General features: G+C 39.0%; 1 protein-coding gene across 2 annotated transcripts in view; it reads left to right on the top strand.

Annotated features, from left to right (window-relative positions):
- Positions 1–17,033, top strand: part of GLRA3 (glycine receptor alpha 3) — a 139,279-nt gene that overhangs the window by 24,102 nt on the left and 98,144 nt on the right. The window contains exon 2 of one of the 2 annotated variants that reach the window (XM_045017389.1): positions 6,684–6,811. In XM_045017389.1, coding sequence (XP_044873324.1) covers positions 6,684–6,811 — 128 coding nt within the window. Of the gene's footprint in view, positions 1–6,683; positions 6,812–17,033 lie in introns of those variants that run through there. The other variant, XM_045017390.1, reaches the window with a different exon arrangement.

Raw genomic sequence — 17,033 nt, 5'->3', positions numbered from 1 at the left:
TCTCGGTTCAAAACAGAGGCGTATGTTGGTGGAATATTTTCCAAGTAAGGTCCTTTATTTCAGGATGCTCTCCCTTTTTCTTTCTGTCAAAACCCAACCTCGTTGACCTTCAAGGCAAGCTATACTGTTCATCTCCTTTTCTTCCAGTTGTTAGGGGAAGGATGGCATAATGGGGGGAACTCAATGTCAGAGCACTCCCTCAAACTAGGACACAGGCATTCTTGTATTCCAGCAGCCTCTATTTTCTGCTATTCTAGTTCTATGGTAATCTGCAGTATCTGTGGCCCAGCTGTCCAGCAAAATCATCTTTCAAATTCAGTTCCCCTTCCAGGTTAGCAAAAAAAATACAAACATAAAATACCCAAAGTCTGATGGGCCTTTGTGTCAAGCCCTTTGCCTTGTCTGGGACTTGTCGATCTTTGCCTCATAGTCCTGAGGTTTGAACTTCCCTACTTGCTGGGGAAGGGGAATCCAGGCCCATCCTTTCCTCTGAGTTCCATCCCAGGGACACTATTTTAGGCATGTTGCCATTTTTCAGATTCAAGCAGTTAGTCAAATGTCAGGGTACTGGGGATGTTCCAGTTGGAAGTAGAATTGATGGAGTCTGGTGTTCTTTGATGCAATCTCGTTTCTTTATAGGAAATGTACAAAGTCCTGCTTCTCCAAACGCAAGAGGAACCCAAAACAAAAGGAGCAATTTCTTAGCTTATAGCCCCAAAGCTTTTTAGCCAACCCAAAAGCTCTCTCTAGCTTTTTCCAGGTCACACCGTGCTCACAGGCTATAGCTTGGTTTTCTTGCCTCTCTCTTTATTCTTGTGTTCTCTCACACACCTGGTCACAATAGCCAGTGGAATCTCCCCCCAACATGGTGCTAGTTTCTGGACTAACTCTATTAAGCCGTGTTGTAGGTGTGGCCCCTTTATCTTTCTCTTATAACTATATAATTGAAGGGCACATTCATGCATCAGTTTGAACCAAATTTTAACTCAGCCCATAATGAAGTTTCATCCAGTTCATAACAGGAACGGAAGGATTGTTCCTTACAATCTCTTGCTGCTTCCCTGGGCCGCTCCTATCTTTCTCCCATTTACAATTTCTCTTACAGAGCTGCTGCCTCTCCTACTGCTGCTCTGAAGTTCATGCAACTTCTTCCCAGCACATTAATGAGGAGCTTCCTCTAGGCCTTTCTCAGCCTCTCTAACAGCACTCTCTACCCCTACCCTCCCCACTCCAGAGTCTTCCTCCTACTTTGCCTTGTGCCTAGTTTTAGGGAGTCCCTTCTTCTCAGCTGGGACTGAAATGAAATTAGGCCCGATCCCACCTCCAAGATCTTTTTAATCCTTTATTTGCCAGAGTGGGGTGCACAGCCATCACAGTTCAGTTGAGAGAGAGTGGTCAGAGGAAAACAGTAATTGTTATAATGTTGGAAAGTCCATTTTTCTAGTCAGGATTGTTTCATGTGGCAAGCCATTTGGATTGAAAATCCCCTCACCACCACCCCTTTATGTTCTCTGTTTTGAATAGAACTGGTCAAATACTATGTTTCAGGTTCATTATTTGACTTTTTTTTTCCTTTTGTCCAATAGTTTATTTAACAAATCAGTTTTTAGGTATTTGGCCAACTGTAGCTTACGAACACCCACATCCAAGATACTTTCAAATATAAATAACTAGATCAGTGGTTTGAATCTGGCCCTAAGCTGTAAGTTTTTACCACCTGGTGTATGTTTGGTAGCTATGTTTAACTACAGCTAACCGGTATCCATGACACAAAACCATCATCACAATTAGCACCCATGTTGGTAGTCCCAGTAGCAGGAAGTAAATAGGCATGGAGACTGAACTACTCTCATTGTTACTCCTAAGGGTGGTCTCTCCGCTAAAAGCTGAGGCACTGGGAACTCTAGGAAAGAAACAATTAGTGTTAAATTTCTCTCATATGCTGGTGATTTAAAGTTGCATTTTTTAAATTTATGCAACAATCTTTTGTACCTTGCTTTTGAATGCCCCATGGAATGTAAAGTTTTGATCACTCTAAATTCTTATAACCCTGGCCATTGGGGAAACAGAGATAAAATTCTTGAAAGAACCAGCTCAGAGACTAAAAGAGAATCTGTATTCCCTGTAGATGTGCAGAAAGTCATTCCTGCAAATGTACAGTAGCTGTGTGTAGTGAAGGGAAGATTATTCTCTTGTTGATGTGTGTGCTGAGCTCCCATTAATACTAATGGGAGCTATATTTATATTGAGTGAAGGGAGAATATATTCATAGTGTGCAGCCACTTAGCAAACAGAAGCTTATTTTTAGAGACAACGTGTGACATAACTGGGGAATTCTTAACAGTGGAGTATCCAGGAGCACTACATATTTCATTATTTCCTTATATTTTTCCTCTGTACTGTTTGTTTTTTCCTGTAAAAAATACCAAGCCTCTAACTGTATTTTCTACTGCTCCACTAGCCAGTGTTACAATAAGTAAAAGTGACCTGCAATGGTGTTATTTAAATGACTAGGCCTACAGTATGTGGTCTTGTTATTAAGGCACAGGACTAACAACCAGAAGAACTGTGTTCTACTGTTGGCCTTGCCACACAATTCTTGTGTGATTTTGGGCAAGTTATTAAAACTGGGTTTCAGTTTTCCTATCTGTAAAATAGGAATAATACCTATGTTACAATGGTATTATGCTAATTCAGGCTTTTAAAGAACTTTCAGATCCTGACATGAAAGGCACTATGCAAGTGCAAAGCTTTATTTATCATTATAATAATATAATATCACCTGTGTGTATATGTAGTGATATTAAAGTATTCTTTTTCTTCTGACTTTTTTCCAAAGTGTTTTATAAACTTTAATTAAGCCTCACTATATCCATATGATGTAGTATTCTTTTTTCAGGAATGGGTCAAAACAGAACCTGGAATCTGAACCCTTTCTAATTAAATTGCAGGAGAGGGATAGGGGATCATATTTAAATCCCTTATTCAGAAGCTATCCCCATGCTTTAGCTTCCATACTAGATCTACAAAAGGCAGGCACCAATTTTTCAGTTCTGGTTCAGATACAACTACAGTCCTGCATGACTAACTGTTTTTATGATATTACAATCCAAGATAATGGAAACGTCAACCAACAACTCATCTCTCTTTTCCTGCAATCCTGTCTCATTTACTACATGACTTCCAACCTCTACCACAAATGAGGTGGAGATACTACAGACAACAGCCTCATTTGCCACACAAACCTGATTCTTTCTCAGTGTACTGTCTGTTCTGTACACCAAATGAGGCAGGAGTTCTATGGAAAATACAGTATGTGATTATGTAATTGGAGATTACACACAAGGCACAGGAAATTTTATTCTGGCATTTCTGAAGAGTTTTGAGTGTTTGATTTTGCAACCTTAACTTTTTTTTTTAATGTAGATAAGCCCAGAGTTACACCAGTTAGGTCTCATTGGGAATGTCTATACTGCAGCTGGAAGGTGTGGTTCCCAGCATGGTTAGACAGATTCATGACACCTTGAACAGAGCTAGTGCTCTAAAATAGCCATGTGGATGCCACAGCACAGGCAGTGGCTCAGGCTAGGCACCCAAGTTTGGACTCAGCTGGTCGGGTGGGCTTGGACTTGAAGCCGCTAGCCCAAGCTGCTGCCTGGGCTGCAGTATCACACTAATATTTTTAGCATAGTAGCTCAAGCAGTGCTAGTGCTAGTCTGTCTATCCAGGCTGAGAATGATACTTTCCAGCTCCAGCGCAGGCATAGCTACTAAGATCTAAGACCCCACTTTTGATCTACTATATCAGTCCTCGTCCTACTGAATTCAACAGGTGTTTTATTGTTCAACTAGTATTTGTCCACACAACTTTCTTTAAAATATATGTTCTCAAGTGAAGTTATTCTTAAAGAAAAATATCCTTCAGTGCTTACTCAGGAGAATGTCCTATTGAAATCGAGGGAAACCTTTTTGGAAAGGAATGAATTAAAATAGAACTTATTTACACTATATATACCACCTATATTTAATATACCATTTTGATTATGTCAGAATATAGGCTGGGCAACCGAATCACTGAAAGAGATCTTAGTTTTTTAAATGACTACATTAAATATTACTCAACAACCATGATCATGTTACAATAAGGCCAATGCTATATTAAGAGAATCATTAGGAAATCAAATATATATTCTTCTCTATTCAACATTAGTTACCCTTCAATTTGGAGTACTGCTTTCAGTTTTGGGCAGTAAAGTTTTAAAAAGACAAGCATACTAAAGAAAGTTCAGAGCGGAGCAAAACCAAAACAAAAAACCTGCAACCCAATGGGCATATCAATTTAAGATAGGGTGACCAGACAGCAAATGTGAAAAATCGGGATGGGGGTGGGGGGGTAATAGGAGCCTATATAAGAAAAAGGCCCCAAAAATCGGGACTGTCCCTATAAAATCGGGACATCTGGTCACCCTAATTTAAGACCTCCCACTGGGCCTGATTCTTCACTGTCTAGTGCAGTCAAAGTGTGTACAATTGTGCAAAGTGGTTGTAGTGGGGTTTGATTTGTTTTGCTTTACAATCATTTATCACTCCCTTTGCACAATGATTACTCAAGATGTAAGACAGTGGTGAATCAAGTCGATAAGGAATATTGGAAAGAGGATGAAAATATCATTGGCACTTGAAAACAGGAAACACAGTAATGGGTCTAAACTGCACCAGGGAAAAATTATGTTAAATGCTATATTGAAAAAACTTTTCTAGCTACAGGAAGAAATACACAACTAAGCTAGCTACCAAAGGAAATTGTAGAATCATCATCGCTGGAGATATTAAAGGTTGGGCTTGACACCCACTTATCAAGACTGGCTTAGGGATAATGAAAACAATCCTACCCTTATGCATATGGTAGACTAAATGACCAACTAGCCATTCTTTCCAACTCAAATCAATATGTATTTCTTGTCAGTGGGATAAATCTAGGTTTCCAGGAAGCCATTTGATTTTTATAACTCCTTGATCGTCACTACAGTGCTGCTCTTTGTACTATATATTGAAAAGTTTTAAATTACAAGTTCTTTTAATTAAAAAAGACCAACAACAACAACTTCCTTAATAAAAGAGATGTCCAGAAGTTTTTAATTGTTCAGTGATAAAATCCTAAACGTGTTGCATGGAAAATTTGGTCCAGTGAGAAAGATTAATAATATTGGTTTTTATGTCTTTAGACATTAAGATCCAAATTTCCAATTCTGGGGCAGATTGTTCAGTTCAATAAAACATTATAACTCTTCATGCTGTAAACAAAACATATGACTGAAGACCACAGAAGTGTTTTAGCCATGCAGTCAATAATTAGGGGACAAATAAATGGGTCCACAGAAATTTTAAATTTGAAAGAAAAAACAAAGTTTCTGTAACAAACTGGCAATCCCAATTTTCTCCTAAAGCAGTTCACATACAGAATCTGGTCGAAACTTACTCCCTTGCTGAGGATTCATTTATTGTTAAGCTATGTAAACCTCAGCCTAAGATTTTAATGATTTTGAAGGTCCCTATGGGTTTTCAATTCCTACCCTTAGTTTCTTCTGCCTTGAAGAGACAGTTAAACCCTTCTCTGATAATCAGCTGACACTAATAGGATCCAATTGTCTGACATCAGGGTGAGTCAGCAGAAGAGATTTATCTCTTTATGCACTATCCTAGAACCTGAGATCAGGGTAATTCAGCAGAACTCTTCATCTTTTCTGAGGATCGTAGAACCAGACACTTTGTTATAGTTTCACAGTATATCAAAGAAAAGTGTTGTTTACAATAATTTTATATATCTATAATTTCATATTTTATTTATCAGTTTGATTTATTTTTCTTTTTTTTCAGGATCCACATGGTTGATCTCTGTGCTTATATTCTGCTCTCTTGATATGTGCAGAGCACCCTTTAGAATGTCAGTGGGTGTTTCATATATCTAGAAAGTGCAGACTATAGGAAATGACATTTGCCATGTGGACCTGAGAGGAGAAGTTTGCCCTAAGATAGTTCTTTTCATTAAGTTATTCTTCCACAGCAGTAGTCACTTCTGTTTTAAATGAAAATGAACCTCATTGATAACATTATGGAATAAAATTTGCCAATGAATTACCTGGTTTCATCTGCATAGATATCACCATCAAACATTCAATCAATGATACAAAAAAGGGGTGTGTCTGTTCAAAGTAACATGAAAGATCCCAATCTAAGTTTCTGTAATGCAAGTTTCCATTATAAAGAACCCAGTTAAAAAGATTAATCACAGAGCACTTTCAAAATCATAGCATTCCAGATGTATAGATATTTGTGTAGTTGACATTGTTATTTACTATTGCAATTTTGTGGAGCAAATCAATTAGGACTGTTTGGAAATACGGTTAATTTTGAGAAGCCTCAACACACAAAAATGTGTTCACAATGCAGTTTGTCAGATATTTAGGGAAAAATTAGAAATATAACCATGGATATAATAAGATCATACTGTTTTCACATATTCAAATTAAAATAATTCTGTTATTTTTAATGTTTAATTTAAAATACAATTTTACCTTTGAATTGATCTGTTTTAATACTGATGGACAAAATGACTATGTTGTTAGGTACTTAATTATTACTAGAAATTATGACTAATTAAGTCTTTTTTGTTTTTATTTTTAGTTTGGTAGTCACAAAGGAAACAGACAGTGCAAGATCTCGTAGCATGCCAATGTCGCCATCTGATTTCCTGGATAAATTAATGGGTAGGATGTCAGGCTATGATGCAAGAATCAGACCAAATTTCAAAGGTAATTTTGAAAACTGATTCACTTTAATTTAACATTGTCTTTGATGCAAATGTGTGTTTTGGAGAAAATTTAAAAGCAAAACAAATGTACTCAGCCATGCTCAGCTAACATTGACTTTGATCATTCAAATTTCAGCAAAAACATGGTCTACTGTTTGCTGAAGTTTGTGTAGATGCCAAAATGCTACTAAAGATTAGTATTCTTTTAATATTTTAGTGTGATATGTATATAGTATAATTTAAAGAACTAAAAGGAACACATAAGATGTTCACAGCTACATTTTTTTTCATATTTTTGGTGTATGCTTATGAATCAAATAGGGATGTGCATGCATCTAAATAATTAGTACCAAAGTACTTCCTGTATGTCCATACAGGATACAGCATCTAGGACCACTGTAATACTAGGTCTAAAGATAAAGAGCATACCATGTATTTGGTGAATGCATTTAAGATAGAAAACATTAGGAGCTATCCTCTTCCTGTCACTGACTGTACCTATGGCTCTCCAATAGTCTTCTGTCACCCTTTTAATAGGCTTCCAACAAGCTCTGTGACCCTCAATTTGCTTAGGTAGAATGTTGAAACTTTAGGGGCATTCTCAACCTTACACAATTTAAGAATTCTACATAAATTTATGAAACAATTTAAAAATATTTTAATCAAGTTAACCATTTGTACCTTCAGTAAAATAAAAGAATACTTTTCAAATACAGATTGTGTGTGGAGGGAAAAAATTTACTGCAAATAAAGCCCCTACTAGTGTTCCTTTGTATTAGTTTTTCCTCATCTATGCCCTTCTTCCTGTTTTCAGGAAGTGTTCTCTCCTCTCTTTTCAAGATATTTTCTGTACATCAGGTTATCTCCACTTCTCAGGACATCTATCTCACCACCCTTCTCAATCTCACCTCTTGTTCATCACTCGTTTTAAAATATTTTTAATTTTACCAGTGCTCAGAAACTTGACTAGCTACACATCCCTGAAGTTATAGGTACTGGATGCTATTTATTTACTTTCCTTTGCCATGGTTTGCCCAATGAATCTGTCTGGCAAGAGGAGAATGAGTTGTCTGCCAAACTGCTTCCCAGTCAACCAACCTTAAAAAGATAGAACAGTAAATAAAACTAATCTCAAATGATTTACTTCTATCTGGAAATGTCAAAGTTGCAATTGGTGAGTAGAAGTGAAATTCCTCAGAATATGTTCCTGACACCTTAGTTTAAACAACAAATGTGTATAGAAAATATTCATCAAACAAATCACCCCAAAAGATATGTATTATTTTGATCAATATACAATATTTGCTATGGATAGGAAACAAGTTCCTTAGAGATTGATTGATTGTTTGCCAGTTGCATGCCTCAGAGAATAGAAACTATTGGCTTCTTGCTTAGGAGGAAAAAACCCTGGGTGTAAAACAGAACTTGTACAATAACAATAGATAAGTTCCACTTAAAATATTACTTCCCTGTGTGTGTGGAATCTTTCTATTTATTTGCCTCCTTATTAAAGGTGTTCTCAACTATATACCATAGCTATTCCCTTTAGCATGTAAATTTCAAGTTCAGACTAAGTCTTACATTGCATTGCTTGGTCTTATTTGCTGGAGGTCCTCTTTTGTGCTTCTAAGGCTCCATGGGTGAGTATTGTGAAAAACTCAGGACAGACAGCTGCAAGGGTGGGGTAGAGAACAGTCCCAGAAGGGTAAAAGGCCCTCCTCCCTATCAACTGAGGAGGGGTGACTACAGGTCAATTAGGATCCGCTGAGAGAGAGTTACCTGAGGTCAGTGAGGATCAGCTGATTCCAGCTAAGGGCTGGAACCTGAGACCTTTTTAAACCCTCTCCTGTTGGGGAGAGAGAGGGGGAAGTCAAGCTGCTAGTAGGTGAGCAAGTAGGTGAGCAAGATAGCAAGGCTCACCAGGAGGGGAGGCTGCATTCCCTCCCATAAGGGAGAAAAACAAGCATAAAAGACTGGCTGAGAGAAGGAGCCGACTACCTCTGTGCAGCCAAGAGGGACTGTTTTACCCCAAGCCTGTCTTGCCAAGGCTAAAAACAGCTGAGGTTGGTGAGACCAAGAAGATGCCTTTCCACAGTATATAAAAGCAAGGATCTTATAACTTAGCAATTCCTTTGGGGATTGGATTTTGGTATTTGTCATAGGCACCACGTAATCACAATCTTCTGAGGAGGCTACAGTGTGGAAGGGGCAGATGTTTAGCAATTAGTGGATTCAGTATGGTGCTTCTTGAATATATAATTCAAAGGACTGGGAGACTTTTTTTGGTAACCATCTGACTATAAAGAGACAAAAACCTAATTCAACATTGATTTGCTGTTTCTTAAAAGTGTACTTTGTAAATTTTCTAGACAGTTATGCAATTTGAATAAATTTGCCAAGAAAGATTCAGATCTATTGCTAAGAATAAATATCTCCTTAAACTACTTTGCCACTTTCTTGCTATTATTATTCTAAGAACAAGTACGAACAAGTGGAACTTCATGCCATTTGGACTTTGTAATTTATCAACAGTTAAGATATGAAACAAGTACTAGTATAAAATCCCAGACTATCAACCCTGGTATAACTAGAAATTGAATCTCTTTCTATTAAAATTCCTAGACACAGAAGATACTATATTCTTTGACTACCAACTGCATGTCATACTTAATCTTCATAATTACACTTTTTGTTTCTGACTGCTTTGTGTTTGTGAAGTAATATACAAGATAATCTTGTTTTTGTTCAGTAGAATAGAGGGATTAAGCAATATTTTCAAAGAGGTCCAATATTAATTCTAATTCTAAAATATGGAAATTCGGAAACATCTTTGGGTATGGATGAGAATACAGGAGAAGAATCCCTGGTAAAAGCTTGTCCTAATTATAGAATATTTAAGACTATGCCAAAATTGACCATAGGAAGTGCCTCACTCAATGAGAGGAGGAGAGTCCATGCTATGTTTTTTCCACTCTTTCAGTTGTGGTGAAAAGCACTAGGTATGAATGCATCACTGTCTTCCAAATCTGGGTCCAGTCCTGAAATCCTTATCTATTCAAAGCTGTCAATGTCTGAATACAGATTTTTCAACAAGTTATGAGTTCAGGATCAGGCTCTCAGTCATGAACAGGCTTTTTGTACATAGGAACGTGAAGGGATGAGCTGTAGCTATTTCAGCTATTTGCCTCTGTGGGTCACAACTGAGAATAACAAATTCAGGACAAACTACTTAGAAATAGGGCAGACACACTCCAAAACTGGTGTTTATTCTCCCATAAAATATACCAAACCAGCAACAAAAGTAAACTTCTGTTTTACCACACTGGCTAACAAGAAGTCAGAAAAGCAGTTTCCCCTGGCATTCCAGTCCTTGTATCACCACCAAAATCACTAGACTTAAAGATGAGTGGACCTTTAAAACCAATTTAATCAAATAAAAGGTTCTTATGATCCCAAAGGACCAGCCACAAAGCCAGGTCAATATACAACTCAGATCTTACCCAATAATCATTCTGTTGCCAATCTTTTAGTATCTAAATCTAAACATTTATTTATGAAAAGAAAGAAAGAAAGAAAGAAAGAAAGAAAGAAAGAAAGAAAGAAAGAAAGAGAAAGAAAGGTGAGAGTTAAAATTGGTTAAAGGATAAAATACATACAATAAATGCAAAGTTCTTGGATCAGGCTTGTAGCAGTGATGGAATAAACTGCTGGCTTAAGTCAAGTCTCTGGTGGCTTCCAAATCATTGGAAGGTTCTCAGTCCCTTGGTTAGAATGCTCCCATTAGTACAAGTTCATCATAGTCCAGAGGTTTGAGCAGGAAAGAGGCAAAATGGAGACTTTTTTTAGGGCCTTTTATAGCTTCTGTGGAGGGAAATCCATTATTTCAAACAAAGCCCTCAACACAGCTAGTGGAAAATTACAAGTAGAAAGATGGTGTTTGGAGTCACATGAGCAAGTCACATGTCCATGCATGATTTCGCTTAGTCACAGCAGTTGTTCACATGAACATCCATCAGGCATGGATGGGAGTCTTTCATGGTCCATTGTAACTTAAGTGTCCCTTGATGGGCCACTTAATTTGAATAGTCCCTTCAAGATGTGTAGGCTAAATACCTTGTGGGCCTTACCACAGGAGCAAACACATTTAAAATACAGGTATAGAGCCAATCTTCATAACTTCAAATATAAAAATGATACATGCATACAAATAGCATAATCATATTTAGCAAATCATAACTTCTCTAGTGACACCTTACTTGACATACTTTTGTATAAGATTTGTTGCAATTATATAACAGTGGTAACAACAATTATCTACGTGGTTACATTTTAATCAGATAATGTTACAGTCATTATCTGTTTTATAATTTCCAACATCTCTGCTGATGATCATGGAAAACTTACAGTAGCATGATGCAAGATACATGATGTCTTACTTATTATAAAATTTAATTTGAATGGTTTACTTTTAAAAGATAACTATTTTAAAAAACATCAGTCATAAGTTGTTTATTAGGTATTTCATCATAACACTGAGAAAGTATTGCTAAGATAGCCACTGAAGTGCAATAGAGGGCAACAATATTAAACTTTGGAAACACAGTACATGTTTAAGTATTAAAGCTAACTTTGATTTACAATATTAAAATCAGTGTTTCTCTGTTTCTCAAAGCTGATATACTGTCCTGGAATACTTGGGTTAGTTATTCTTATCACTTGGTGGTCAGGTGGGAACACTACACAAAAAGGACCTAAAGTTTTGACATAAAGGACACTTGGCCCCATGTCATTCCTGAATTCTCCTGTTTTCCCTGCACCTCTCTCTGAGTTAGTCATAGAAGCAAGCACTTCTTCTTCTTCAAGGTTAAACAAGACAAAACTAACTCATCCTGGTACTTTGGAGAGTATAGAAAACAAATTTGTCCCACAAGTGCAGAAATTTGGGAAGAGGTAGGAGAGCCTTGTTCAATCTGACTATTTCCATCTTTCTTATTGTATGTTGCTTCTCTTGTATGTAGAGGTTTTGTAGGAGCAAGCTTGCCCCTCCCCCCATGTAGCCTCCATCATCTATATACTTAAGCCTGCTATCACTTCTTAGAATGCAGCAAATTTTCCTCTCACTCTGTAAATCAACTCAGGGAGACTCTGATACTGATAATCTCTGGGAATAGAGTGCTCTCTTCCTGTCTATCAGAGTAACAGTGACCCAGTAGCTCTCCAAATCTGAATGTGGAAGTGTCAAGTGAGAATCCTTCCATTCTCAACATTCTGTGAGAGGATTAGATTTGCACTATCTAGACAGAATAAAGCCCAACAGTTTGGCAGTTACCACAGAGGCACTTTTCATATTGATGTAGAGTATAGGCAACTATTTTAATTTTCATTTGATACAAACTGAGATACTTTTCTCTTTTAAATAATTTCATGTACCATCTAGTAAGATCCATACTGGGGGCTTACTCTTTTACCCATCTGTCCTAATCATTTCTTATATGGAGAGTGACACCACTTTGGATTTTGCTTTACTTAATTTACATTTTTAAAGTCCATATGGTTTCTTCCATCTAAGAATAATCTGCTTGTTTTGCATCACAGAAGTGTCCCTACTTCCCATTTCTTCTGTGTGCATCAACAAAATATAGGAATACACTCCACACGCTATCAACCCCAACTTAGTTAAAATGTTATTTTTCTCTCACCTCTTATTTCCTACCTGTATCTTAACTTATCACATTAAGAAATTTAGATTCAGATCCTAGTAAATTGAACTAAACAATCTAGGATCACTTAGGAAAGCAGGAACATGTGTTAACCTACGACTATAAAGGATATCCCCTATGTATATCTCTCTTTGGTTTCTAACTTTGTTAGACAAATTATTATATTTAAATATTTTGCTAATTTTAATTATGGAACTGTGCTTCTGATCCATAGCATTAGTTTGTTGTTTTTCTTCAATAACTGATATGCCATTGGGTAGACTATAAAATTCCATTAGGTTCTCTTTTGAAGTAAACAGCTTCATGTTGAATTGAAAATGATAGAATGCACTGATATATAAAAAATGTGATGCATCTCGAAACTGGAATTTACTTGTGCACACACATTGGATAACTTCACAACCCAGTGGCAGACATTAAATATGGTCCCCTGAAATCACCTTCCCATTCCCTCCCACTACTTGCACCCTTCCTGGCCCCAGTCATATCTTACATTGAAACTCAAGAAACATGAGATGAGGCAGCTTTAATTTTTTAAATTAGTAAATTAAATGCCATCATTGTCAAAGTGACTGAAAAATTGGTACTTTCTTACCCAACAGATCTGCTTCCTGTATGTACTCATCTCAGGGTACGTCTACACTACGGGACTATTCCGAATTTGCATAAACCGGTTTTGTAAAACAGATTTTATAAAATCGAGTGCGCACGGCCACACTAAACACATTAAATCGGTGGTGTGCGTCCATGGTCCGAGGCTAGCGTCGATTTCTGGAGCGTTGCACTGTGGGTAGCTATTCCCTAGCTATCCCATAGTTCCCGCAGCCTCCCCCGCCCCTTGGAACTTCCGGGTTGAGATCCCAGTGCCTGATGGGGCAAAAATCATTGTCGCAGGTGGTTCTGGGTAAATGTCGTCAGTCACTCCTTCGTCTGGAAAGCAAACGGCAGACAAGCATTTCGCGCCTTTTTCCCCTGGATTGCCCTGGCAGATGCCATAGCATGGCAATCATGGAGCTTTTTTTGCCGTTTGTGACTCTCACCGTATGTGTACTAGATGCCGCTCACACAGGCGATTCAGCAGCGCTACACAGAAGCATGCTTTTGCATGACAGCAGAGATGGTTACTAGCCATATTGCACCATCCAAACCCTTCCATAAATTGGAACTGAGGATGATCATGGCTACCAGTCCTTTTGTACCATTTGCTGCTAGTGCCCTGGTCAATCAGCCAGGGCGCAAAAGCCAAGAGTGGTTACTAGCCATATGTACCTTCCATCGTTTTGTAACCATTGGCTGCTGTCATAAGTGCCCCTGGCCGATCAGCCAGGGGCGCAAAAGCAAAAATTGGGAATGACTCCCTGAGTCAATCCCTCCTTTTTGTTATCTAAAAATAGAATCAGTGCTGCCTAATATAGGCAAGTGTGCTAGAGAACCACCTGCTCTGTGTCAGAGCCCGCAGAAATTATTATCTGTATGCTATTCACAGGGGGTGCTCCTGTAACAACCCACCTGTTGATTCCGTTCTTCCCCAGCCTTTCTTGGCTACCGTAGCATTGTCCCCCCACTTGTGTGATGAATTAATAAAGAATGCAGGAATAAGACACACTGACTTGTTAGTGAGAAATGAGTGGAAGGCAGCCTCCAGCTGCTATGATAGTCCAGACAGGACATTAAGCAGTGTTGTAGGAGAGAAGCCCAGCATCCCACTGCTAGTCCAGGGGCAACTGAATCTTTTCTTTACACATGAAGGGTGGGGGCTGATGGAGCTCAGCCCCCTGTTGCTATGATGAGGATGGTTACCAGCCATATTGCACCATCCATCCACCAGAAAAAATTAGGGCCAATAGGCTGATGACGAGGATGGTTACCAGTCCTTTTGTACCATCAGCTGAGGCTGATGATGAGGATGGATTTCCATCTTTTTGCACGATCAGCTTATGCTGATGATGAGGATGGATTTCCATCATTTTGTACCATCAGCCGCCCATGACGGGGGGGGAGCAAGGATGTTGGTGTTGAGTGCTGCACTGCACTATCGCGTCTATCTGCAGCATTCAGTAAAGATAGGGTGACATGTAAAAGAGTCAGAGGATTGTTTTAACCTTGCGCTCCTGGGGCTGGGGGGGGGGTGGGTGAGTAGATTGCCAAGCTATGCCCTGACCCGCGGGCCACTGTGTTTTGACCCTAGAAGCATTTGGAGCTCAGCCAAGAATGCAAATAATTTTAGGAGGCTGCAGGAACTGTGGGATAGCTTCAGTCCTCCAGTCCATGCGCATCCATTTGATTCTTTGGCTTTTCCGTTACGCTTGTCACGCTGCAGTGCGCTGAGTCCCTGCTATGGCGTCTGTCTGGAGATTTTTAAAAAAGGATTCTGAATTTCATCTTCTGTAACGGAGCGCTGATAGAACGGATAGAAACGGATTTGCCTGCCCTTACAGCGATCACATCCGCATGGTCCATGCGGGAGCTCTTTTTTTTTATTTTGATTTCGGACTGCATCGCCACCCGTGCTGATCGGAGCTCCACGCTGGGCAAACAGGAAATATTCAAAAGTTCGCGGGGCTTTTCCTGTTTACCTGGCCAGTGCATCCGAGTTGAGAATGCTGTCCAGAGCGGTCAGTGGTGCACTGTGGGATAGCTCCCGGAGGCCAATACCGTCGATTGCGGCCACACTAACCCTATTCCGATATGTTAATACCGATATTAGCGCTACTCCTCTCGTCGGGCAGGAGTACAGAAACCGATTTAAAGAGCCATTAAAATCGATATAAGGTGCCTCCTAGTGTGGACGGTTGTGGCGTTAAATCGGTTTTAGGCTCCTAAAACCGATTTAAACGCCTAGTGTAGACCAGGCCTCAGTGAAGTAAACAGAGAAAGATACCTTTTAGTGCTTTTTTCTTCTGTACTTCACTTCAGAGCCAATACAGTTGAGAAAAAGGAGAGCTGGATTCTATTCTGGTTCATGCACCATGAGCAGAATTTTGTTCACAGAAGTGCTGATCCTTCAAACATTTATTACAGCAGTAGTCCCATTGATGTCAGTCAGCAGTGAAGCATCAGCAATGATAGAGCTGCTTCTGACTTCAGTGGGATTACTCAGGATAATTAAACTCTACTCTTGTTAGTAAATTTGCAGGATTTGGTCTTAAATTCCAAATCTGGGATCTTTATTACTGGTAATCATATGAAACAAGAAAAGAACCCAGCTTGGCTTTCAAATTCCAAACTGAGTTAAATAATAAGAATGATGATTGGGCTAGCAGTTAGAAGAAAAATTTTCACTCATTAACAGAGTAAATATGATATGGAAGTAATAGAGAAACTGTAACATCAAATCCCATAATACCACGTTTAACATTATTTTAAAACCTTTTTTGCACAAGAAGATGATTCAGCTCTCAAGTCAGATGTCAGACTCACAAGCATTGCTCTGCCATTACTGATACTTTGCAAAGTCAGGGCAAGATAATAATTGTTGATTGAATACAATGGAGCTATTCATGGTAGAAAGACTATGCCTGGTAGTAAATATTTGCAGGAATGGATCCTGAACAACTGATAAGGACAGAGCAGTGAAATGAGGATTAATACATAGATGGATTTAAGTGGCACGCTGCAACTTCTACTAAACTAACACAGGGGGGGAGTGCTACCCACGACCCATATTACACATAACTGGGGTTAGGCTTTCCTCAGCCTAGCCTCAAGGACGCAACTTGCTCTGAGTCCTAGCATACTCCTTTCCCCTCTCTCCTCTGCAAGGGGGACAGAGAGTGCAGAAGGGTGGGGACCTTGGCCTATGAGGGCAACAAGGTCTAACCTCAGTCTGTGAATACCACAAGGTGCCACTCTATCCCATGAGCCCAAGGCCAATCACTAAAATCCAAGCTCTTTTACTGGCCACAGGGGGTGCCAGCAACTAGTTTGGTCACACCCCACTCAGCCACTATGTCTGGTATCACAATTCCTGCCCAATCCATTTCCTCTCATTCTGTAGCTATATGTTAGTGCTTCTATCTGACATCATCTCTGAAAAATTCAGGCCAATTGTAAGAGATGCTCACTGCTAGGACTGTCCTCTTTCACTACCAGCCCTATCAAGTTTCCCCACCTGTGGAGACAGGTGAGTGCCATTTCTGTGGCTGTCACAAAGCAGAGTAGAATCTAGCTCATTTTTTTCTTAGCACTGAATAGCCAACACAGCTAACAGGAGCAAAAAGCTCTACTAATGTGCTTTTCTTACTAAAGAAGTAGATAGGATTCAGAGATTGCAGATCTGTCAAGTAAACAGTTATTTTTTTCCTGGTTGCTGTGAAGAAGGACTGTGATGTATATTCTGTTGTACTAAAACTGACATGTAACCCCTAGATTGTTTTAGATGACATAGTACAAATTCAACAAAAAGCACATTCACTGTTGCATGGCATCTTCCTTCAAGACATGATGAACTCCCTTCTCTTTCCTGAGCCCTAACTGGGATTCCTCAAATTATAAGACAGTTAA

The sequence above is a fragment of the Mauremys mutica genome, chromosome 5, assembly GCF_020497125.1.
Source record: "Mauremys mutica isolate MM-2020 ecotype Southern chromosome 5, ASM2049712v1, whole genome shotgun sequence".
In the NCBI taxonomy this organism is placed as follows: domain Eukaryota; kingdom Metazoa; phylum Chordata; order Testudines; family Geoemydidae; genus Mauremys; species Mauremys mutica.
This window is presented reverse-complemented; position numbering and strand designations above follow the sequence as displayed.